Genomic DNA, 24,662 nt, shown 5'->3' with positions numbered 1-24,662 from the left:
GTGATACAATTGGTTTGCGAACTTAGAGACTTAATACCAGTTTGGAAATTTGTTAATGTGTTGTTTAATTTGAATAACACTTAAAATTACTTAAAAGTCCAAACTCTCATTCTACAAAATAATTAATTTGTTTTGTTTGAAACTGAGATTTTGATCCAGGTTTTTGAATAAATTGTTCTTGAAATGTTTTCCTAGCTTTGACAAATTGAATTGCCAGTTTAATATTCTAGTGGCTATTTGTCTACCTCATTATATATTGTTGACACTTCTATTAACAGTTCTTAAGAATGAATATTAGGATAGGTATGCTGGCTGATTTTTTTTTTTTTTTTTTGCTGAGGCAATTGGGGTTAAGTGACCAGTGCCCAGGCTCACATAGCTAGGAAGTGTTTTAAATGTTCTGAACATTTGAACTCCTCCTGCCTTCAGGGCTGGTGCACTATCCATTATGCTATCTAGCTGCCCCTTGAATAATTCTTGAAAAAAGAAAACTGGTTCCTAAAGTGGTCATGATAGGGGCTTATTGACCATTTAGATTTGGAGAACCTATTTTAGGTTACTCCTTAGTTTTAAGATTTTAATCCCAACTTTAAAAAAAAAAATCCTTTTTATCATTTCCTAATCTTATTTCTATTTCCATAATAACATTTCCTCTTCTCTCCATTCAGTTAAACAACTCTAGTTCAGGACTCTTAATCACTCTTTCCTGGACAACAATTCCAATTCATCTCTCTGCTTCAAATCTCCCATTTTCAATCCATGTTCAACCAAATCACTTCCCTCCACTCAGTCTCTTTGTTGAATTGTTTCAGTCCTGTTCAAGTCTTTTTGAACTCATTTGGAATTTTCTTGGCAAAGATACTGGAATGGTTTGCCATTTTCTTTTCATTTGTTTAAGCACTTGACTAATGGGGAAACTGAAGCAAACAGGGTGAAAGGACTTCTCAGGGTCAACACAGTTAAGAAATGTTTGAGGTCTGGTTTGAACTCAGAAAAATGAATCTTCCTGATTTCAGGCTGGTCATTCTGTTCCTTTTGCCACCTAGCTGCCCCAGCTAAATCTCTAATGATTTCTTTAATTTCTGGGATCTAATATAAACTCCTGTTTGAAATATAAAGTTTTCATCTGTGCTAACTTCTGAGTGTTCCTCAAGTTTCAGTCCTGGGCTATCTTCACTTTTTCTTATTTTTCTTAATGATCCCATCAGTTCCCATGGATTCATTTATCACCTATAAAAAAATGGTTGCTAGATCCTCACCTTTGCCGTCTACTTTGTCCAGTCCTCATTTTTTTTTTTTTTAACTTCAGTCTTGAATCTCTTAACTGCCTATTTATTGGACACCTTGAACTAGATGTCTCATACATATCTTAAATTTAGCATGTCTAAAATGGAACTCAAATCTTTTATTCCAAAACTTTCCTTTCTTCCCCATTTAACTTATCAAGGATACCACCAACTTCCCAGTCATCTGGGCCTCAAGATTGAGTGTTATTTTTGACTCTTCTCATCTCCTCTTTCTTCTTCCCCATATCTAATCAGTTATCAAGTCTTGTCATTTGTAAGATCTCTTGTATATATTCTTTTTTTACTCTGAAGCTGCTACTGCCTTTGTACCAGTTCTCTTTACCTGGATTATTGTAGTGATCTTCTGATTGTTCTTTCTGCCTCAATTCTCTCCACTCTAGTCCATCCTCCAGGCAATCATATTAATTTTTATAAAGCACAAGTCTGTCATGTTACATACCCCCCTCCTCCATACTCAATAAATTCCATTGGTTGGATCTCTTATCACTTCCTTTTAAAGACCTCCATAATGAAGACCCTTCCTACCTTTAGACACCTTTTATCTACTGTTCCTGATATTCTGTGATCCAGTGATACTGATTGCCTTGCTTTTCTAGCACACACCATCTCTTGAATATGTATACATGTTCACTGACTCTCCCAAGCCTAAAATTCTGTCACCTGATTTCTTTTAGTTCAAAATAAAGTTTATTTAAATCAAACAATATTTCATCTTTGTATAGTTTAGAATGTTATCCAAGCCTGTCTCTCTCCCAATTCACAGTATTTTAAAAGGGAAAAAAAACTCAATTTTGGTTAAGGAAAAGCAACACCAGTAAAGCTACATTAGAGATTAGACATAATATATAGTCTGCAATCATATGAAAAATAGTTTCTGCCACTTTGTTATTACATACCACCTGGTTTTTTAAGTCTCATCTAAAGTCATAGTGTTCCCTCAACAAAGAAGCCGCTTTGCTCTATGAACTCAAAAGAAAAGCAAGATCACACAAAGTTAGAGAGTATACCCCAAATGTTCATAGGGACTAAGGGACTATTTGTGTCTGACCTGTGACAGAGCATTCCAAACTCATATTGGTTTGATCAATCAGACACACTAACTTAATTCTAAGATAGTGGTGTCATTTTACTCCTTTTTGGAAAAAGGACAACCAACCAAAGTCATAACACATAAAAAGCCTTTTCCCATTATGCGTTCTTATATTTCCAACTTTTCCTATACATATGTATTATTTGTACATAGTTTCTTTCCTATTGTCATCCCAAACCGTCTGCTTTTGGAGATCAAGAATTACTTAGCATAGTGTCAACTAAATGCTTAAGTTGACATGACTGCATACTCCTTTCTATGTTTATAGTCTCTCTCTCTCTCTTTTTTTTTTTTTTTTAATATACATTCCTTGTCTCAGCCCCCCTCATGTTCCAGTCATATTGTGCTTTTTATTGCTCAGGATGCTCTCTCTTCCATCTCTGCACATTTGAATTAGTTGTTCCCTCAAGCCATACTACTTGTATATTGTTGTTGTTTTTTTTTTAATAACTTTTTATTGATAGAACTCATGCCAGGGTAAATTTTTTTTTTTTTTACAACATTATCCCTTGCATTCACTTCTGTTCCGATTTTCCCCCTCCCTCCCTTCACCCCCTCTCCCAGATGGCAAGCAATCCTTTACATGTTGAATAGGTTATAGTATATCCTGGATACAGTATACGTGTGCAAAACCGAACAGTTTTCTTATTGCACAGGGAGAATTGAATTCAGAAGGCATAAATAATCCAGGAAGAAAAACAAAAATGCAAGCAGTTTATATTCATCTCCCAGTGTTCTTTCTTTGGGTGTAGCTGCTTCTGCCCATCTTTGATCAGTTGAAATTGAATTAGGTCTCTTTATCAAAGAGATCCACTCTCATCAGAATACATCCTCAAGCAGTATCATTGTTTTTTTTTTTTGTTTTGTTTTGTTTTGTTTTTTGTTTTTCTTCTTTTTTTTTAATTTTATCTTTTTTTTTTTTTGTTTTTTGTTTTGTTTTTTGTTTTGTTTTATTTAATGATTACTTTATAATGACAACATTATTCCTTGCACTCGTTTCTTTTCCGATTTTTTTTCCCCCCTCCCTCCCTCCACCCCCTCCCCTAGATGGCAAGCAGTCGTTTATATGTTGGATATGTTGCAGTATATCCTAGATACAATATATGTTTGCAGAACCGAACAGTTCTCTTGTTGCATAGGGAGAATTGGATTCAGAAGGTATAAATAACCCGGGAAGAAACACAAAAATGCAGATAGTTCACATTTGTTTCCCAGTGTTCATTCTTTGGGTGTAGCTGCTTATGTCCGTCATTTATCAATTGAAACTTGATAAAAATGGATGAAAAACTGGATGAAATCAATTTCCATCAAAATATGTCCTCATACAATATCGTTGTCGAAGTGTATAATGATCTCCTGGTTCTGCTCATTTCACTTAGCATCAGTTCATGTAAGTCTTGCCAGTCCTCTCTGTATTCATCCTGCTGGTCATTTCTTACAGAACAATAATATTCCATAACATTCATATACCACAATTTACCCAGCCATTCTCCAATTGATGGGCATCCATTCATTTTCCAGTTTCTAGCCACTACAAACAGGGCTGCTACAAACATTTTGGCACATACAGGTCCCTTTCCCTTCTTTAGTAGTTCTTTGGGATATAAGCCCAATAGAAACACAAGCAGTATCATTGTTGAAGTATATAATGATCTCCCAGTTCTGCTCATTTCACTTAGCATCAGTTCATGTAAGTCTAGCCAGTCCTCTCTCTATTCATCCTGCTGGTCATTCCTTACAGAACAATAATATTCCATAACGTTCATATACCACAATTTACTCAACCATTCTTCAATTGATGGGCATCCATTCATTTTCCAGTTTCTAGCCACTACAAACAGGGATGCCACAAACATTTTGGCACATACAGGTCCCTTTCCCTTCTTTAGTATCTCTTTGGGGTATAAGCCCAACTACTTGTATCTTGTAGGAAAAATCCTTTCAAGGCTCATTCTCATCCCTCATATAAATATTTCAGGCTTCTTGAAGGCAGGCAACCCACTTAGTACACAGAAAGAAATTTTTGAATGATATAAAATTAATTTTTCTTTTAACAAAATATTTTTTGATTCAGACATTTTTCTTTATCTGTCAATTTAGCTTTTCCTCTTCCTGCCTGAATTCTCCCTTGGGACAAAAATGATTAAGCAACTGTGTACTGGTACCTTGTCTGATTAGTTTCTGCTTTTCTGTCATTAGAAGAGTATGCTTCCGTAACAAAGGAATTTTTTTTTTTAGTTTATTATTCATCCACTTCATCTTTTTATTGACAATATTATTATGTGTATTGGTTTCTTTTGGCTATATTTATTTGCATTCTACATCAATCTTTGTCAATTTCAATATTTTTTTCATCAATTATTTCTTGTTGTGCAATAATTTTTATTATTTGTTCCAAATAAGTTTTTTAAAGTCATTTCTCAATCTTTAATGGATCTGCTTTTCTTTGCTATCATAAAAATATTTTGATTTATAGTGGACAATTGTTTCTGTTTGACTTTTTCTCTTTAAAAATAATCTTTCTAATAACAAATTGGAGTAATTAAGAAGAGGGAAAAGAAAATTGGTTTTATAATTTATTTTTAGTCTAGGTCCTTCATTTTTTGTGTTTTTAAAAAAATTTTGTTATAACTAATATTTTGTTTTAATTACATATACAGAAAGTTCCAACATTCATCTTTGTAAAATTTTCAGTTTCAAAATTTTCTCCTTCCCTCCCCAACACAAGAAGCAATTTTAATAAATCATACATATATACAGTCACGTTCAATTATTTTCCACATTGGTCATGTTGTGAAAAAAGATTCAGAACAAAAAAGAAAAAAAAACATGAGAGAGAAAAAGTGAAAATAATATTTTCAGACTCCATAGTTCTTTCTATGGATGTGGACAACATATTCATTCACAGATCCCTTGGAGTTATTTTGAATCATTGCATTGCTCAGAGAAGCTAAATCTGTCATAGTTGATCATTGAATGAGATTGCTGTTATTGTGTACAATGTTCTCCTAATTCTCACTTCACTCAGTTATCAGTTCATGTGAGTCTTTACAGGTTTTCCTAAAATCTGCCTGCTTATCAGTTCTTGTGGAACAACAGTATTACATTAATTCATGTACCATAACTTGTTCAATCATTCCCCATTTGATGGGCATGTCTTCAATTTTCAGTGCTTTGCCAACACAAAAAGAGCCGTTATAAATATTTTTGTAAATGTAGTCCTTTTTATGATCTCTTTGGGATACAGACCTAGTAGTGGTATTGCTGGATTAAAGAACATGCACAGTTTTATAGCTCTTTGGACATAGATCCAAATGGCTTTCTCAAATCACAACTTTACCAATAGTACATTCAGTATTCAAATTTTCCCACATATTGAGGAGCTTGATTTTAAAGGACTGTCAGTATGATAGTAATTCTTTTTTGGGGGGAGTGTGAGGCAACTGAGGGTAAGTAACTTATCAGTTAGTGGTTAAGTGTCTGAGGCCTCAATTGAACTCAGATCCTCCTGATTCCAGGACTGGTGCTCTATCTACTGTACCATCTAGCTGTCCTTGACAGTCATTCTTCAATAAAGTCTCATTATACAAATGATACTGATAATTGAGGAAAATCTTTATGTCCTTTAACCCTTAAAAGCTTCAGCAGAATTAACTTCCATGTCATCCGGCCATCTAGGGGAGAGGGGGTGGGGGGAAGGAGGGGAAAAATTGGAACAAAAGGTTTAGTAATTGTCAATGCTGTAAAATTATCCATGCATATAACTTGTAAATAAAAAGCTATTAAAATTTTTTTTAAAAAGAGAATTAACTTCCATGTAAAGGTTGCTTTTATTAAAAAAATATTAAAAATAACAAAATGTCATAGGGATTTAATAATTAATTGCTGGTTGAATATACTAATATCTTGCTAGAAACTGTTGCCACATTCCTCTTGATAGAATAAATACTAAATGTAATAACTTCTGAATAGCAGAATAGGGATCATAATGTTTTTATATTGTGTTGTTGCACAATAGCTGCCAAGGTGGGTGAAAGAATGGGAGTTGGAAAAAGCAACTGGCCTTTCATGAGAGGGCAATGCTTGATAGACTGACCTAGTTTACAACAATTTGACATACTGTCAAATGTCTCATGCATTTCATTTCTTAGAAGAGTTCTTTAAAATATTGAAACAATCCTGATGTAAAATAGTCTTTTTTTGGGGGGGGGAGGGGGGCTTGGTGAGAGTTGTTTTGTGGTTTTTAAGAATTGTAAATTCAGAGGGGAAAACGGTCTTCATATACAGAAAAATATTGCTGGTGGAGTCATACACATAATTTTCTCAGTGATTTATTCAAGGGTTTTTCTCTAACCTTCATACTATTGTTTGGTGTGTTTTTCCCCCATGATCATGTATGATTTAAAAAGAAATATTTCATGTCTCTAATTTCTGAAATATAAGAATATAAATGTTACTTATTGATCCTATAGTAAGGTTGAACTTGGAATAAAATTCATTTCAGAATTGTGTTTAATTTGGGTTGTTGCTTTTTGGTTGCAATTTTTGGTTTTCAGGATAATCAGATAGTCTTATAATTAGATTGACAGCATATGCATTTACAAATTTGCATTTTTAAACGGTTATGAATTGAAAGTTTTAAAAGCATAATATTTAGTACCTTCTACAGATTTTCTCTACAATCCTCATATCAATTGTTCAAGAAATCAGAGGTATAAAATAACAATGATAATAATAGTGCATAATACTAATATTTTATATAGTCCTGTGTACCAGACATTGTACTAAGTAAACACTTTACAAATACCAGTTGATCCTTATAACAGTTCTAAAAAATGATTTTTTAAAAATGTGATCTGTGTGAATGATGTAGACTATTTTTATTGGACTGATTTATATTGGACTTAAGAATTTTTTTTAAACTCCCTCCAGCCCTGAGAAGAAAAATAGTGGTGGTGTTATCTCATTCATGTTTGGAACTTTATTAAGTAATTTGTTCAGACAGTAGTAAAAGGCAGGGAGTTGTTCTGTTTTCTGAATCGGGATTAGTGTATTCCAAGTTTGAGAGTTATATCTGTAGCAAATATATATCTAGAACTTTCTCCCTGTGTTGATATCAAATATAAATTTACATATTTTTTAGATGCTATAGATATTTGGGATCATAGGACTTAAGAGTTGTAATTCATTTAGGACTGTATTATATAGGGCTTTTCTTAGAAAACTAGTTTTAAAAAACAAAATAGAACTTGTCAAATAAGTTGTTAGCTATCTTTTTTTCATGGGAAACTTTAGCAGCCTCATTTTTCCTTTAGGAGTGAAATGTAATAGGTCTGTATGATTTTTATATAGGCAAACCTGGATGTGGGACCAAAGTAGTTTTCTTCATTTTAATACTTAAAACTAGGGTATAAAGTAAGTGACTCATATTTAATAGATTTTATATCTTTTTCTTTGGGGGATTAGTGTATGTTTTTCCGTCACGAGAAAGAGGGTTGCCAAACCTGTACTGGTAGAGGGAGTTTTATCATCTAGTACTTCTTATGCCAAAAAAGGTGCTCAGTCTTTATTCCTTGGTTGAAGTAAAGGATGAAATGGGTAGTTTATTTGGGGGAAAAAAGATAAATTTTTTTATGGAAGAATGAATGCATCACCTTCTGTAAGGATTAATCAGAAGACCTTTTAAGATAATAAAGAAGTTGCAATGGAATGATCTTAACAAAATTTAAGTTGAATAAAATAGACTAGCAATAATAATAATAAACCCAAACACTGTGTTGAAGAATTTGGAATATTATTTTGGGGATTGTGATCTCATCAATTCTAAAACTGAGTCTAAGATTGTCTTTTTTTAGCCTATCTCTATTCCCCTCCCCTTGTGTAGTGTAAAATTGTGATACGGTTAATACATTTGGTTCTTTGCTAGAGAGGATAAATACTAACTTTAAATTTTCATTCTTATTTTGAAACAATGTAATATTCTTTTGAAAAAAATTATTTCCTCCTTAATTTCACACATATACTCAGTTGAACTCTTAATAAAAGAAAAAGCATTTAACAAAAGCCAACCAATCATTCCATACGAGTCTCTACTTCTCTTTATTGAGAAGAAAATTAATGTCTTTCATTATCATTATTCCAGGACTGACATTGTTCATTATAGTTAATAGTTCTACTGCCACTTTTAACTCTTGGCATCACTTTATACAAGTCTGAATTCCTTTTCTTAACATTCATATATGCCACAATTTTGAAGAAAATTTTCATTTAAAAAAAATTACTTGTTCAGAGAGCTAAAGGTTAAAGTGAGGAGACTTTCATTCCTTATTTTCTTTTCTTTTTGTTATTGTCAATAAGAGAGTTCTATGATTATATATGACCTGTCCTTTGACAGTGTCATTCTTGAAATTTAGGCATATATATATATGCCTAATAGTGCCAGAGTAGGAATAATTCAGTGTCCATTTTGTTCAGTTGTTTAGTTTTCTTCCTCAGGCTTCTCTCTTTTAAGAAATTTTTTTTTGCTACTTTTGCTGGGTATGAGGTTAGCTAGCTAGGCCTTAATGTGCATTTCTCGTATTTGTGATTTTGACCATTTTTGAATATAGTTGGCAATTTTCATTTATCCTAAAATCTATCACAAACTGACATAGCTGGTGTTGGAGATGGTTTGGAGAGAAGGAAGGAATGAGAGGTCAGCACTGGAGAGAATTAGCAAGCTATGAAGGTTTTCCTTGAGAAGTGATTTCTACTATTATAGTCCCACTCCTGGTGGGGGGGTGTTCCTGAGACACCCTTTAAAGGAGTTTGTGAAGTCAAGACTATTTTCATAATACCAAGATGCTATTTACCTATTAAAATGCTCCTCTCTTTTCCAGCTAAGTATCTGAATCAGATTGGATTTTCTTCATAAACTTCAACTAAAATAACATTGCAACAGATGGCATGTGGAAGCAAATATGAGAATATAGTTATCTGTTAAATCCAGACGTTAGAGTTATAAAAATATGCAAAACAGTGCCAGTATTCACATTTTTAAAGTTATTTTTCATTAAAAATTGTTAGTATGTAATGTGTTATTTTAAAATTTCAATTTGTAAATATAAATATTTCAACAGATATAACCTACATAAATAAAATAGTTATAACCTATATAAAACTTTTTAGGGTCTTCAGTATTTAAGAATGTAAAAGTGTTCTGAGACCAAAAAGTTTGAGAACCTCTGCTCAATAGAAAAACAGATTTTGGTTACAAAATTCCAGAAATTGAAAAGACTATAAGGAGGAAGAAATCTAAGACACATAGTGGAGTTGCTTATTAATAGAAGAGTTTTACCTGAGCTAGACCAACAGAAGAGTATTTTTCTTCCTATACTCATTGGGTTTTCCAAAGATAGGATACTTTTAGTAACAGGCAGAAGACATAACAAATAAATTTAGTCAAATTTTGTGTTTAAAAATCTTAGACAAAAAAAAATTCCTGCAAGTTATTTTCTATAGTGCTTTTTTGATTTAGTCTTTTTCTTCCCTCCTTTCTTTCCCTCTTTTTTCTTTTCTCTTTCTTCTCAGTTTAATTGGAGGGTTGTTTCTCTTCCTCATACTTTGATTATACCCAGATACAACCCAACTTTAACCTATTACTTTCTTCTGTTATTGTCAATGACTAGCTGCATGAATGCTACCTCTTTCCCCCATGTTTCCCCCTCCTTGCATAATACAGTGTGGAAACCATTACAGATCTCTTCTCTATTTGCTCCTCCTTGCATCTGATGAAACTGGAAAGGAAAAATGGGATCTAGTTGCTAATTTTTTAGATTCTTTTTGCTATCTTGTTTTATGTTGCGTATTTCTAGTGACTTTTGGTTTCTGGGTGAGCATTTTTTTTCTTAACTAGTTCCATTTTTTTTTGGTGGTTTAAAATATTAAATATGATCTCTTAAGACCAGAAATCAAAACACAGTAAGGTGTCTGCCATTTAGCAAAAAAATGTCTTTGGTCAAGTGCTGCTGCTATTCCCCACTTAACTACGTTAGGGAGAAGATACCTTGGATTATCTGGAGGCACACTGAATTACATAATTTTCTGGAGACCTGACATAACATTACTAATTTGTATGCTCATTATGATATAGCTTTCTAACTGTGATTTATACAATTACTGGATTCACTAGTATTAAATTTAGTCTTTTTAAAAGGCATTGGACAAAGATTCTAATAAATGTAGTACTAGATTTACTAAAACTAGTACTACATTTACTAGAAATTCGGCCCATTAGGATTAGACTTGATACATACAACTAACATCAAAAAAGCTTTATTTGACCTTTTTCTTTTTCTTGTGTTTCTGAACATAGGTATGTAACTAGTAATAATACACTGGTTTTTTTGGCATTACCATTTGGTTATAATGAAGTAAAAACTGATTTAAAAGTGATCTGACTAGCTTGAACAAAAAGAAAAATTCTACTTTACTAATAATATGAAAAACAGTATTGCTTATTTTGAATTAGTAAGTATAGAGACTACTCAGATCAATTAGACATCCTGATTTGACTTTTTTTTATTTTGAGGCATCAGGGTTAATTGATTTTTTTTTCCCCCCAGAGTTACACAGCTAATGTCTGAGGCTGGATTTGAATTCGGGTCCTCTTGACTTGTGGTACACTATCCATTGCACCAAGTTTCCCCAATTGAGAAGCATAAGCTCTGGATAGTTTTTTGTCTTTGTTGTTTTTGTTGACCATTATGAAGCTAGAAGGATTCTCTGAAGATTTAGCCATTACTACTATACTGTAATAACTTGAAAGGAAGGCGAACCTAGAAATCAGCTTTTAGTTAATTTCGTGTTTTGTTTTTTGTTGTTGTTGTTGTTGTTACAGTTTATGTGGACTGATATCAAATAAGTCATCACATCACTGCATTTCAGGGTATTAAATGAGGTCTAATTGACATTTTTATGCTATATTAGAAACAGAAACGATGCTATCCCAGGAGCCCTTTTGATTTTTTTTTTTTTTAAAGCATTGGATGATGTGGGTTGTTTTGTTGAACATTGAATAAATGTTTGAATTAATAGAATTTGTATTATTAGTTTTTATTATGGGAGATAGTTTTTGGTATTGTAGAATATCAGAGCAGAATCATAATTTTTTGTTTGGCAATGTAACATTTCTTTTTTTTTTTTTTTTTTGAAGTCTTGCTTGGTTTTGTGAAACAAATGGAAAATGATACTAAAGATTGTTTTATGGTAAGGGAGGGAGAGTAGATAAGTTAAAGTTACAAGAGCTGTGAACCAGCTCTTTTGATCTTTCATGATAAATTTTACATTGGTCTAAATTTTGCATATATCAAAGGTACATTCACAAAACAAGGTTTTATTAAGCACCAGGAGTATATAAGACATGGGGGATACAAAGACCCAAACAGTCCCACTTTTCAAGGAAGCCAAATTTATCAGTAGTTCTGAATTACTATTTATTTTTAAAGGAAGATATCTGACATCTTCATGCCTTCTATATTAATAATATGGCACAGCTTTCCTATAATAGGGCATTCATCCAAGTTAACCCTGGAAGAGATAGAAATCAAGAGAAAATCATTCAGAAATGTAGATCACACAACAAATTAGGGGGAATAGCAAGTAATCCAATTTAGAAACGGTAGCTTATGTAGGGGAAGACTTAGTAATGTGAATAAGGCAGGGAGAAGTAGAATGAGGCTAGGTTTTTAAAGGACTTTAAATGGCAAGCCAAAGAGGTTTTGGTGCTTATTTTATTTTATTTTTTTTAAATTCTGGAGGCTTTAGGGAACTATTAAATAATTGTGAACCAGAGTAGTGGTCAGATCATTTGATTTAGAGGAGTATATAAATAACATACTTTGACAGTTGTGGGGATGGAGTTTGAAGTAAAAATACCAATTAGGGTGATGATTGTGTGAGTTTGAGAAAGATAAAAGCAAAATTGGGAACTGATTGACTATTGGGGTGGAGAGTTGAAGGGAGGGAGAATGAAGATTTGGAAGAAGACTCAAGTTTGATAGGAAGTGTAAGTGGTAATTTAAACAGAAGAAATAAAGTAAGTTGGGAAAAAGGGAAAGAATATGTTCTGATTTCAGCATGAATAACTAAGTAAATACAGAATTGTTATTTTGTGTGTAAGACTGGTTTTAGGGATATTGTTAAAATGCTTTAACAAGGATTATTATTTGAAAAAGGGAAGGAACCTAACATAATTACAACATTGAGTCCAGGAATGTAAAAAATGATTTACCCCAAGTCATACAATTAAAGTCCAGATGTGAGATTAAGTATTACATTTTTTAAAAAAAATTTTTTCCCCAAATACATGCAAAAACAATTTTTAAAATTCATTTTTTTTTGGATGTTGAGTTCTAAATTCTATTCACTCTTTCCCTCCCCCCTCCTTGAGAAACTAAGCAATCTGATACAGGTTATACATGTGCAATTATGTAAAACATTTTCATATTAGTCATTTTGTTCAAGAAAAAGTAAAAATTTTGATGCTTTGGTCTTTTCAAATGGCATCAGTTTCAAGGCAAGTAGCAGTTTTTATCATGAATCATTTAGGATAGTCTTGGATCATTGTATTGCTGAAGTTATTCACAGTTGTTCCAGGTATAACATTTCTTGACTCCCTTTCTAATGTTCTACATTAGTGGTTTTCAAACTCTTTGGTCCCAGGCTCTCTTGAAACTCTTAAATTAATTCTTGAGGCCCCCAAAGAATTTTTGTTTATGTAGATTATCTCTTTTTTACTTACAAATTTGACAGGTTATTATTATGAAATTAATGGGTACCCTTCCTCCCCAAGGATCTCCTGGACCTCAAAGGTTTCCTGAAGTAGACTAGTTCCTGTATGCACATAAGCTGATCGTTCTAATCTAATAAACTAATCCTGGGAAAACAGGATAAGCAGCTATTATCAGTATCTGAGGCTGCCTTTGAATTCAGGTCTTAATGACTTCAGGTCTAGCTCCCTTGTCAAGTCCCAAATAGGTAAATCTAACCTGGATCTATCTAGAGCTGGAAAGGAAATTCCCATGTCCCCTCCCCCTACTTTGACAGGAAATTTAAGGCCCAGCAAAGGTAAAGAATTGTTCGAGGTTAAAGATATTCTAAGAAACAGGCAATATTTGGATTTAGGTTTTCTGATTTTTGAATCTGTTCCATTTCACTGTACCATGCTATTTTCAGGGTATTATTTCTGGATGTTGCTAGCTCAAACTCATTTAGCCATTTGTTGTTGGACTTGAGAATAAGTGATTTTGTTGAATGTCACATCTTTTGATAGTTGGAGGAAATCCCATTTTGTCAAAGTGGTGTTTAGGGTAATGACATTGACATTGTGGGGACCAAACACAGATACATATTAGAAACCTGATCAGATTTTTCTGGGTATGCTTTCTTGCCTAATTGTTAACCTTATAAAATGTTTTATTTTAGAACAAATTCTGTACAACATAAAACAAGAGTATAAACGTATGCAGAAGAGAAGACATTTAGAAACTAGCTTCCAACAGACAGATGCTTGCTGTTCTTCTGATTCACAGCCACATGCATTTCTCCTCAATGGACCAGCTTCTCCAGGTGAGTGTAATCAAAACTTGACTGGGGTTTCTCCATCCCCAATTCCTTTAACAAAAAAATTTTAAAAACTGCTATTTGATCTGTTTTACTGATTAGTACAACAGTACTTTTTAGTAGTTATACAGCTTGGTTTGCAAAGTTGTCATCCTTCCTTCCCTAAGTATCCAGGAACAGATGCTGGGTTACTATCAAACATGTTATAGAAGTAGTTTCTTGGAAAGGGTAGGATTAAAATTGGTTAGTCTGGTTTGGATGACTGCCCTGGTTTGGTGTGAGGCCTAGGAATAAAAGAAAAGTAGGAGGAAAAGTCATTTTGTTTGACTTAGTTTTGTATTAAGAGTTGCTGAGGGGAGTGTTCAATCTGTAAACCAGTAGACTTGATGATTTTAAAGGCTTTTTAAAAAAAATTTTTAAACTGATTTGTAATGAGTGAGTGAGTTGGAGTTGTGAATAAATTGACATTTGTTTCTCTAAAGTGTGTGTTGAATGCTGTCTTCTGACAATAGTGCCTTAGTGGAACATGAAGTTAAGTGATTTGCTGAAGGTTAAAAACTGGCATGCTCTGCACTTCGATTGAAGAATGCTTTTATATCAGTAAGTTGGAAAGTGAGATGCTCAATGTAGCATTTTTTTCTAATAGTGAATTATAAAAGATTTGACTAGGTAGGTTCACTAAGTGACACACTGTGATGTGAATAGAAATTTTTTTTTTAAGCAAAGTCTCAAGTCACTTGTGTAGAGGCAAAACACCTTTGTTACATGAATCAATATGTCATTTATCAGAGCACACTGCCCCAATTCCCACTCTAGTAGGGCTTTTAATTTGGAGTTAGGTTCTTTATACCTTTCCAATTCAGAGAATTGTTTAATATGACTTAAAGATTTTGAATTGAAATTTTTGTTTGAGTGAATGATTCTTTATTTTTAAAGAACAGAGACTTTTTTTGTCACATTATTAGTATACTATAATCATTCCCCAAATTATAGACATCCCCTCAGTTTTCAATTTTTTGCCATCATAAACAGCTACAATAAATAATTTTTGTGCATATGAATCCTTTTCCTTTGACTTTTGTAATATACCCCTAGAAGCAGTGTTGCTGGATCCAAAGTATATGCATAATTTAATAGCCTTTGGGACACAATTCCAAATTGCTTTCTAGAATGGCTGGATTAGTTCACAGAACCACATACTTTTTTTTCTTATTTCCTTTGGCATATTATTTTCCTTTTTGGTCATCTTAACAGTGTGATAGTTGTGAAAACAGTAGTTTAGCCTTTAGTGACACAGACATCCTTATTTCAAGCCTGATTGGAAAGGATTCTAGCTTTTTAGGCAGATGGTGGCTTATTTTGATGAAACATTCCTATAATTTGTGGTTTGGTGTTTTTTGTTTGTTTTAAACAAATGGCTTGCGTGTTCTGCATTTATTAAATACTGTGAGTTTTGCTGGATTTTAAAATTTTATTGATTGATATCAATTATTTTTACGTTTTGTCTAATATTGAACTAGTTCTGCATTGTGGTATAATCCAATCTGGTCATAGTATAAAATTTTTGTTAGATATTGCTGTAATTTCTTTTCCTTAAAAAAAATAAATAAATAAAAAGTTGACATCTCAACTTGTTGATTGACAATTCAAAAAGACTCATAATAGAAAATGCTGTTCGCATTCACAAGGAGCTGTAATTACTGTTTTTCTTTATACCGGTGTTTCCTTTTTGTTTTGATTCTTGGATAGCATAACTAATGTGGAAATGTTCATGTATGTACAAATATCATGATTTGGGGGAGAAGGGGAGAATTTCATAAAAGTTAAGGGTTGCGGGGAAATACGGTCCCTGAAGTCAGGAGGACCCGAATTCAAATGTGGCCTCAGACACTTAACTTGTACTAGTTTTGTGGACCTTCGGCACATTAATTGCCTTACACAGGCACACAGTGAATGGTTTTTAAAAAAAAAAAATCTTTACATGTAATTGAAAAAAAGAAAATACTGGGGTTGGTGGGGTGAAAATAGGTCTTTCTTTTTAGTCTCCCTTGTATCAAGACAGTATCTATGTCATAGAAGGAATTTGATATAGGACTCATTTATCTTTTCAAACAGTTTTTATAATATTAGAGTTAATTGGTAGAATTGTAAATCCATCTGGTTCTGTTTTTTTTTCCTTAGGGAATTCAATTTATGCCTTTATTTTTCTAAGATAGTGTTATTTAGATATTTTATTTCTTCTGTTAAATTGTTAAATTTCTACTGTTAAATTGTATTTTTTTTTAATTAATTTCATTTAGATTGTTGGTTTGATTGGCATATATTGGGCAAAATAGTTCCTGCAATTGTTTTTTTTTTTTTTTTTTCATTGCCTGTGAATTCATTTATTAATTTTCAAAAGTTTTATTCATTTTTTAGAAAACTTTCAAATTCATTAATATGTCCTTTGATTTTCATTATTTCTATTTCAGAGGTTTAAATGTATTGTTCAGAGGTTTAAAATGTGTCATTTTCTGGTTTTTTTTTTTTTTTTTTTTTTTTTTAAGTTGCATGCCCATTTTATAGATCTAATCTGTCTTATTGATGTGTTTAAAGATAAAACATTTTCTTGTAAGCATTGTTTTGGTTGTATCACATATTTTGACATACTGTCTCATTGTTAACATCTTTAATGAAATTGTTCTATGCTTTGTTTAGTCACTCACTTTTTAGGATTATTTAGTTATCAAAAACCCTTTATTGAATATATTTTTTATTGCATTATGATCCAAATTTGTTAGATGTCTGTCATATAACTTAATATTTTTGTTTCTCTCAACTTATTTTGCTTTGTGGTTATATTTATATAGATTTGAGAGGGGTAGATTGGGATCCCACTAATATTCTTTATTGTCTTGTTTCCTTCTGTAATTTTCTACCATTTGTTTCAAGCATTTGGATGCTATGCCGCTTGTTGCATTTGTTCCCTATTGATATTCATTATTTATGGTACCTTTTTAGCAAAATGTAGTTTTGCTATTTATCTCTTTTAACTTTATCTGAGATCAAGATTGCCCCTTCTGCCTTTTCTTCAGCTGAAACAGGATTTTGTGTGTATTTTTCATTTCATATATTTCTTATAGGATTCTTAAGGGATTTCATTTTTCCTATTTTATAAAGTTCATCGTATTCAGTTAGGATTGCTAACTTTTTCCTCTTACACTTTTTTATTCTCTCCTCATGAATCTCTTTTGCTTCTGATCTTGGCTTTCCTTAATCTACCCTCCTTCCTCTCTTTTTTCTTACTTTCTTATTGGGTGTTTGAATTTCTTTACCAAAACTGTATTCTTTTTGAACCACTACAGATATGAGGTTTTGAGGGACTGTTTGTTTCTCCCCTTCCATTGTATAAACTCTTTCTTTTATATCCTATTTTATGTGAAGTAATTTCCCGTTTTTTCTCTCTTCCCCCCTTTCCCTGTACATTCTTTTCCACTCTTCTATTATTCCAGTATTATAATCACACCGAGATTTTGTTTAATTTTGTTGTCATTTCAATTATGTCTGACCCTTTGTTGACTCCATTTGGGGTTTTCTTGGCAAAGATTAGAATAGTTTGCTATTTTTCCAGCTCATTTGACAGCTGAGGAACTAAGGTAAACCAGGTGAAGTGACTTGCCTAGGGTCATACAGCTAATAAATGTCAGAACCTAGTCCTTTATCTATATGCCATATGTATCCTCTGCCCATATAAAAATGTAAACACTTTATACCCCTTATTTTTCCGTCATGTCTATCTTTTTATGCTTCTTTTAATTTCAGATTATCATTTGATAATCAGGAATGCTAAAACAAATCCTCTCTGTAGGATTATATTTAGTTTTGCTGCATAGATTATTCTTGGCTATTATCTGTTGCCTTTCAGAATATCATGTTCTAAGTCCTATGTATGTTTCTTCATGGTAATGAGAGTTTCATATTATTTATTTTATTTTTTGCTATTTACTAAATTTTCTCTGTTTTGGAAGTTTGGGATTTGGGCTGATTCTTTGGAGTTTTATTTGGGAGTTTCTTTTGAGAGATTAGTGATGGATTCTTTTAATTCCTACTTTGCTTTTTCTAAGGTATTTGAGCAGTTTTAAAAAATTTCTTGAACTATATTTAGGTTCCTCTTTGTTTCTGGATTTCATGGGAACAATTCTCAATTTATTTTCTAGATCACTTGTTTTTCATATGAAATAAAATGATCTAGAATGAAATCTTTAATGGCTTTAAAAAAAATTTGGAATTTAGAAGACCCTCAAAGTGTTAACCATTGGACTAATACTTAACATAACTAAACTAGCAACTGGTTAGAACCAAGGCCTTCTTATGGTTCTATTTGTGGTTGTGGTTCTGAATTGTATTTTTTTTCTTCATACATTATATGTAGGCACTTCATCTGCAGCATCATCACCATTAAAAAAAGAACAGCCCCTATTTACTCTAAGGCAGGTTGGGATGATCTGTGAACGTTTGCTGAAAGAACGTGAAGAAAAGGTTCGTGAAGAGTATGAAGAAATATTGACCACAAAACTTGCAGGTATGTCTTGTAATATTTTCCTTATTCAGCTTATGCTCTCTTGGCTGTGGAAAATATTTGCTTTAGCAAACGCTTCATTCTCAGATTGGCATTTTCTAAATTGCTTATAGAAAATCTTTTTTAAAAACAAAAAAAAGCATACAAATTTGTAGAAAATGAGGTAAAAGAAAACACCCGCTTTTTGATTTTTCGTAACAGTAGTGACTAATGCCAACCCATAACTGTATTTAAATTTTTTTGGAAGAATCTGATGTAAAATATTGTTTACACAGATTGTGGTTTATATTTGCATTCAAGTATTTTAGCTTATAGAAAGCATTCCTTTAAATTGTCATCTATAGATGATTTAGAGTGTAACATTAGCATTCAGAGAAAACCTTAGATTCTCTAGTCCTATTTTTCACAGAAGAAATCTTACTTAGGCTGAGAGGGGTTACTTGCCCAACCCACATGGTTTGCTCAATTCCTTGTTAATATGTTTCGTAATGGCATATTGCCACTACATATTTATTAGAAAAATTTATGTTTTGATATTTAGAATTGTTGCATCACAAGATTTGGTCAAAGGGAGGAAAGATGGGGGAAACATTGACCTGGGAAGGCTCACTTTATAAATTATTACAAGTTTGACACATTTACTTCTTAATCTGTTTGTAGAACAATATGACGCATTTGTGAAATTTACGCATGATCAGATAATGCGACGATATGGAGAACAGCCTGCTAGTTGTAAGTATTTGGATATTTTAATTTAAAACAATTTGTAGGATTTTGTTTTTAATAGTTCTGGGGTAGAGATTGATGGGTGTGTTTATTACAGATGTTAATTATTTTAAATTAGCAGTGTTTTTGGAGAAAACAATTCTATTAATTTTCTTCTTTTTTCCTCAGATGTTTCATGAATCACGTTTCCTGCATTTGTGGGCTGCCCAGTTCCCTGTTGAGTTGTTGCAAGTGGTCCCAGTTAAGACTTGCAGCAATGCCATATTTCTTCCCCTCCCCCTGTGAACACAGGTTATTTCAAGCTTTTGTCAGTGGCAACCACTCTTAGGCAGCAACTGATTTTGGAGTGCTCCCTGATGTCAATACCATCTGGATGTGGACTGTTGCTACCTGTATTAATACCAGTGGCCTCATTTGCTGTATCATTACAATTTGGCTTCTTATGTTAATGATATGTTTGAAAAAGATTAAAACTGGTGTTCTAGAAAATGCCCTTCATTGGTTGTGTAAATAAAACTGTAGAATGACACTTCGGATTGAAGTTAGTGTGGTTTTAATAACTGTGCACTACAACCAACCTGTAACCGTCATTAATAACTTAGAATGTAATCCCAGGACAATTAAGCAAATAGCCCGCAGTACTATCTGTGAAATATAGTGAAGAAGGAGAGCATTTCTGTATTCCAGGACTTTGGGGGTGGGGTAGTTAAGAATGGGTTTATATGATTTCTTGTTTTGTAGTTTTTATTTATTCTATCAGTCTTTTAACAAATGTTTATTGCTGCATTTTTTTTTTTTCAGTGTATCATTGTTTTACTGCCCTTGTAGTACTGGAATTTAGTTGGAAAAATAAAACATTTACTTCTAATTTGTTTGTTTTTAATGTGCAGATGGGCTTTGTGCAGTGAACAAATAAAATTAATATTTGAAATGCAAGCATTTCCTAAGTGAAGGAACTGGAAGTTCTCAGAATGAAGTTTATCTCAAGTAATCAATGATTTAGTGTTACTGTTTAAAACTTGGCTGAGTTGTTTTCTGGTCCTGAAGCAATTTTCTACCTGATTGCAGTGATAGGATTTGACTGGCACTAAATTGCAGCTTATACTTTTAGCTTCAGAATTGTAAATTTCAGTAGAATGAAAAAGATTTTGGGGAGGTTTTGAAGGTTAGTTATTGGCATGAACAAAGATCTGAAAATTTTTTTTTTATCACTTGTTAAAAATTTAACTTTTAAGTGCTGTTTTTAAGGGTGTTTTTTATTTTTTGTTTTGTTTTGAAGCTATGCCAGGGATAAATCATTATGCTAAATTCCAGTAATACATTTGGCCATAAATAATTGAAAATGGGTTAACTTTTGGAAATATCCTAAGTGCAGCTTACTTTTTAAAAATTAAATACATTTTAAAATGTGCTTTCTGTAACAAAGCAAAGAGATGTATTTGATGCTATACCTTTTCCTTCCCCCTGGTGGCTTATGTTGTTTTTCATTAATACTTGAAAGTATTGGTTGTAACCTAATGAAGACTAAAGGGGGGAAAGGAGGCATGAATGGAAGGGTAATAAATACAGTGACCCTGGGCTGTGGTTGTAAATGTCACTTCATCCTGTTTTCCTAGTCACTAACTTCCACACCTGGAATTTTAGTGCCAACACAGTTGTATTAAAAAATCAGTAATAGGGCTATTAGGGCTACTTTTTATACTTGATACAGGGCGACACCAGTATCTCACTAAAAGGAAAATCAGTGCCTTTTTCCTTCCTTTTCCCCCTATTCCACAAGGAATGATATGACTTTTTTAGGTCACAGCATTAATATAGTACATTTTAGATTTTATTAAAGTACAGAAATAAAATTTCATCTTAATGAAATTTCATTAGAACAAAAACTTTGCCAAATCTCAGTTTATGGCCTTTCTTAAGCCACAAAATTTGGGCATTCTCTTAGAATTCATTTTAATGGGATTTGGATAATTGGAAACACTTTCTTCTAGTGATGGGCCAGATATTTAGTTAGATTTGATAAGTCTCTCCCAGCCCCTTTCCCTAACCCCCTCACTTTCAGGCCTGTTCTCTTTGGAATTACTTTTGTAGTGTTTTGCTATTGACAGGTTGGTGATTAAAGTAATAGCTAGCTAGTCAGTGCTGTTAATAATTTAAAAGTATTCTGTTACTAAGACCTATCATTTGTAGATATTGTAGGTAGCACACTGGCAAGCAGTTTTGTTGTTTTTGGTTTTTTTTTTTTTAAAACAAACTTAAAATTTAGCTTCCCATGGCCTTTTAGAACTCTCAAATGGTGCTGTGAGAAATATGTTGCTCTAATGTGAATTAGTGCCATAAAACCCTGTTTAACCAGAACACTCAAATATGCTTTGGGGGAGGGGGGAAGTCAAAGGGTTTTGGGGGTGGAGTGGGTGGGTGGGGGTAGGAGTTGCCTTTGAGGGAGAAGTCAATCACAAAGCATATGAATCTCAGGGATTTATTCTAACATCTTCCAGGGTATTTCTTGGCCTCAGTATAGATTCCAACCAGTCCCCTGTATACTTTTGTATATACCTACACAGAGGCAAGTAAGTAGACTACTGTTTTAGACTTTTTCCAACACTTAATAGGTAAACCCTTCCAAAAAAAAAAATAACCCAGTTAGACTATTTTATTTTTAAAGTGTTTAGTTAATTATACTTTTACTTCATCATAAATAAGGGAATCGGGGCAAATTGAATGGCTTAGTCTAGTTTTTTCCCTCCATGATAAGCTGCCATGGATAAGGTAAGAGAGAGGCTTTGTACTTGCTTCTCATGTAATATAAAAGCTATTACCAAAAACAAATTGACCTTGACCAAATGTGAACACAAGAAAATTTCTGATTTCTGAAATGAAAATCAGACCTAGTATTTGGACAAGTGAAGCAAAATGGGGCTACTTTTAAACACTATAGAAAAGGTAGCTAAAAATAGAAGAATCACATGACAAACCTTTTCTATAGTACAGCTTTGTTTACTTCTAATTGTACCACTTGTATTTTTTTCCCCTCTCTTAAGCAAGTACATGTTTGAACTTGGCTAAGCTGCTATAAAAGAAACCCTTTAATAAAAAGGGTTAAATTTCAGTTGTAAGATGAGGACATTGACTCTCTTCCAGCTTTGATTTGATATCTTTGTTATGTATGTCTCAAGTACTGTGCAGAACAAATTAATCGATTCCTTCATAAAGGTACTGTCTCTAATTTGAATGGCTATTTTAATCATGTTTAAAGCTTGTATTAAATATTATTCAGTACATTTGTGGAAGTATGTCTGTAATCAAGTTCTTAAAAACTATCCAAAATTAAGAGGTAGGTGGGGAAGTCTATAAACTCTTAAGGAAATGATCAATTCTGACCATTCCCATGGGACTATGTTTTCAAAGTAGATATATTTCAAACACAAAGAATTTCATCACATATAACTTCCACAGACTTACTGATTTTTAAAGATGGAAGGGATCTTAGAAATCAAGTTTCATATGTCTTAATTTTTTATAAGGAAAATGAAGCCCACAGTAGAGAGTACTTGACTGGCCAGGGCAAGTGAGCCATACCAGGATCTGAACCAACGTTGTTTTCAGATGTCAAATCCTAAGTTCTCTACCATGAAGACTTGAGGGTTTTGGTTTTTGTTTTTTGATAATGTCCATTTTCACAGACTAGGAGCCAAAATCCTGGTCTAAAATTTTTTCCTTCTACAGTACCTCTGTGAGAGAGAACTCTTCTGTTTGGACATTTTATTAGGCTACTTAATTTTTTAAGAAGGACGAGGGACATGTGATAAGTTATTTTTTCTTTGTTTAGGCACCTTTTTTTTTTCAATTTTTAGGGAGAAGATGATAGGGATATAAAGCTGGGACTGAACTTGAAAAAAAAAAGAACTTTGAGAATCTTATGCTCTATCCTACTTCCTCTTAAAATATTAATTTCTTAGCAACACCAAAGCATTTTACTTTACTCAAATTTTGACCTACAACAATCTGGGATTTGAAACTAGGCCTTTATATGATTGAATTTATTACCTAGAATGTCACCTCTATTAAGAAATGAAATGACTTAAGTTTACATTGTACATTTAAGATAATTCTGAAATTTCTACACTGATAAGACTGTTAAAACATTTCTGAGACAGTCATTTTTTCTTACTAAAGGCTGTTGCATCCATGTAACAATGGAATTACTTTATACACAGCCATGCATATATATTGTTCTTATTTCCTTAAATAGAAGCCTTCTGTAATGGCTTATAGATTCAAGTAGAATTTAGTATTACCTATCAGGAATTTTGCTATCTGGCAGCCTCACTAAAAATGGCCTTTGAGTAGCCATAATAAGATTCCCCAAATCCCTTATACTTAATCAGTGAGTCCTTCAGCCCATTTCACACACATACACACCCATGTCTAATAAGCTTGGTTAACTGATTTCTGACCCTCTCCCCAATTTTTTTAAATTTTTTTTTAAAAGAGAAAAAGGAAAGGGGGAACCACTACAGCTAAGCCCACTGATTGATAGCAAGAGTAGAATCTGACAAAACCATTGTTTCTACTTAATCCATCAGGTCTTTCCTCCCTTTCCCCCTCCATAGATCATTAATATACTTATAGCACGGTACAATAGATGTTCATGATAATGCTGAACTATCAGAAGATTAAATTGTATTCCATATGCTATTGAAGAAGGTAGGAAAATACAGATAAAATTTGATATTAGAAGGGGTAAAACCTTCAGCTCTATTCAAGGGTTTTTGATAGCTGGGGATTTACTGTACCATTTCATCTAGGATATAAGATTACATAGTCTACTAACAGCTTTGTTTAGAAAATTATAGGGTCTACTGAATGTGATGTGCTTTGAATGTTGATTGAAGCTGTCTTTTTGGGAAAATGTTTACTGACACAGGAGTACTTGTATTGGAATATTTAACATACTGATATTCATAATAAAATGACCTTTCCACACATTGATAGCTGATGTTTTGGAGTTATTTTTTGGGAAAGGGTACTAGCATTCAGGATGGTAAATTCAGTACTATTCAGATTGGTGACAATGAATATTTATTGCTTTATGGCCTTTTCAAATCTGCTTTCACAGACAGCTTGAAGTATCTTTATACTATCTTTTTTGTTCAGAAAACAGGGAGAAGTAAACTTTTTCTCAACCTTAAGCTGGTAAACTTCGCCTGTCAGTTGGCTAAGAAGAGTTTTTTGACAGTCAATTCAACTTAATAAAATTCCAAAAGACTACTTTTTAAAAATTTCATTGTTTCTATAAGTTATATTCTAAGTACTTTCCCTGTAAATAACTACATTGTCATATTTCAAACATTTTAAACAATCGATGCTATCTAGTATA

At 32.8% G+C, this 24,662-nt stretch overlaps 1 protein-coding gene across 1 annotated transcript in view; it reads left to right on the top strand.

Annotated features, from left to right (window-relative positions):
* Positions 1 to 24,274, top strand: part of AKIRIN2 (akirin 2) — a 33,709-nt gene extending 9,435 nt beyond the window's left edge. Inside the window, exons 2-5 of the mRNA XM_051997379.1 lie at positions 13,861 to 14,004; positions 18,410 to 18,559; positions 19,217 to 19,288; positions 19,451 to 24,274. Coding sequence (XP_051853339.1) covers positions 13,861 to 14,004; positions 18,410 to 18,559; positions 19,217 to 19,288; positions 19,451 to 19,461 — 377 coding nt within the window. The 3' untranslated portion in view covers positions 19,462 to 24,274. The remainder of the gene's footprint in view (positions 1 to 13,860; positions 14,005 to 18,409; positions 18,560 to 19,216; positions 19,289 to 19,450) is intronic.
* The last annotated feature ends 388 nt before the right edge of the window (positions 24,275 to 24,662 follow it).

Source organism: Antechinus flavipes, chromosome 4, assembly GCF_016432865.1.
Source record: "Antechinus flavipes isolate AdamAnt ecotype Samford, QLD, Australia chromosome 4, AdamAnt_v2, whole genome shotgun sequence".
NCBI classification, from domain to species: Eukaryota; Metazoa; Chordata; class Mammalia; order Dasyuromorphia; family Dasyuridae; genus Antechinus; species Antechinus flavipes.
The sequence above is the reverse complement of the archived record's forward strand: the minus strand, read 5'-3'. Positions and strand labels throughout refer to the sequence as shown.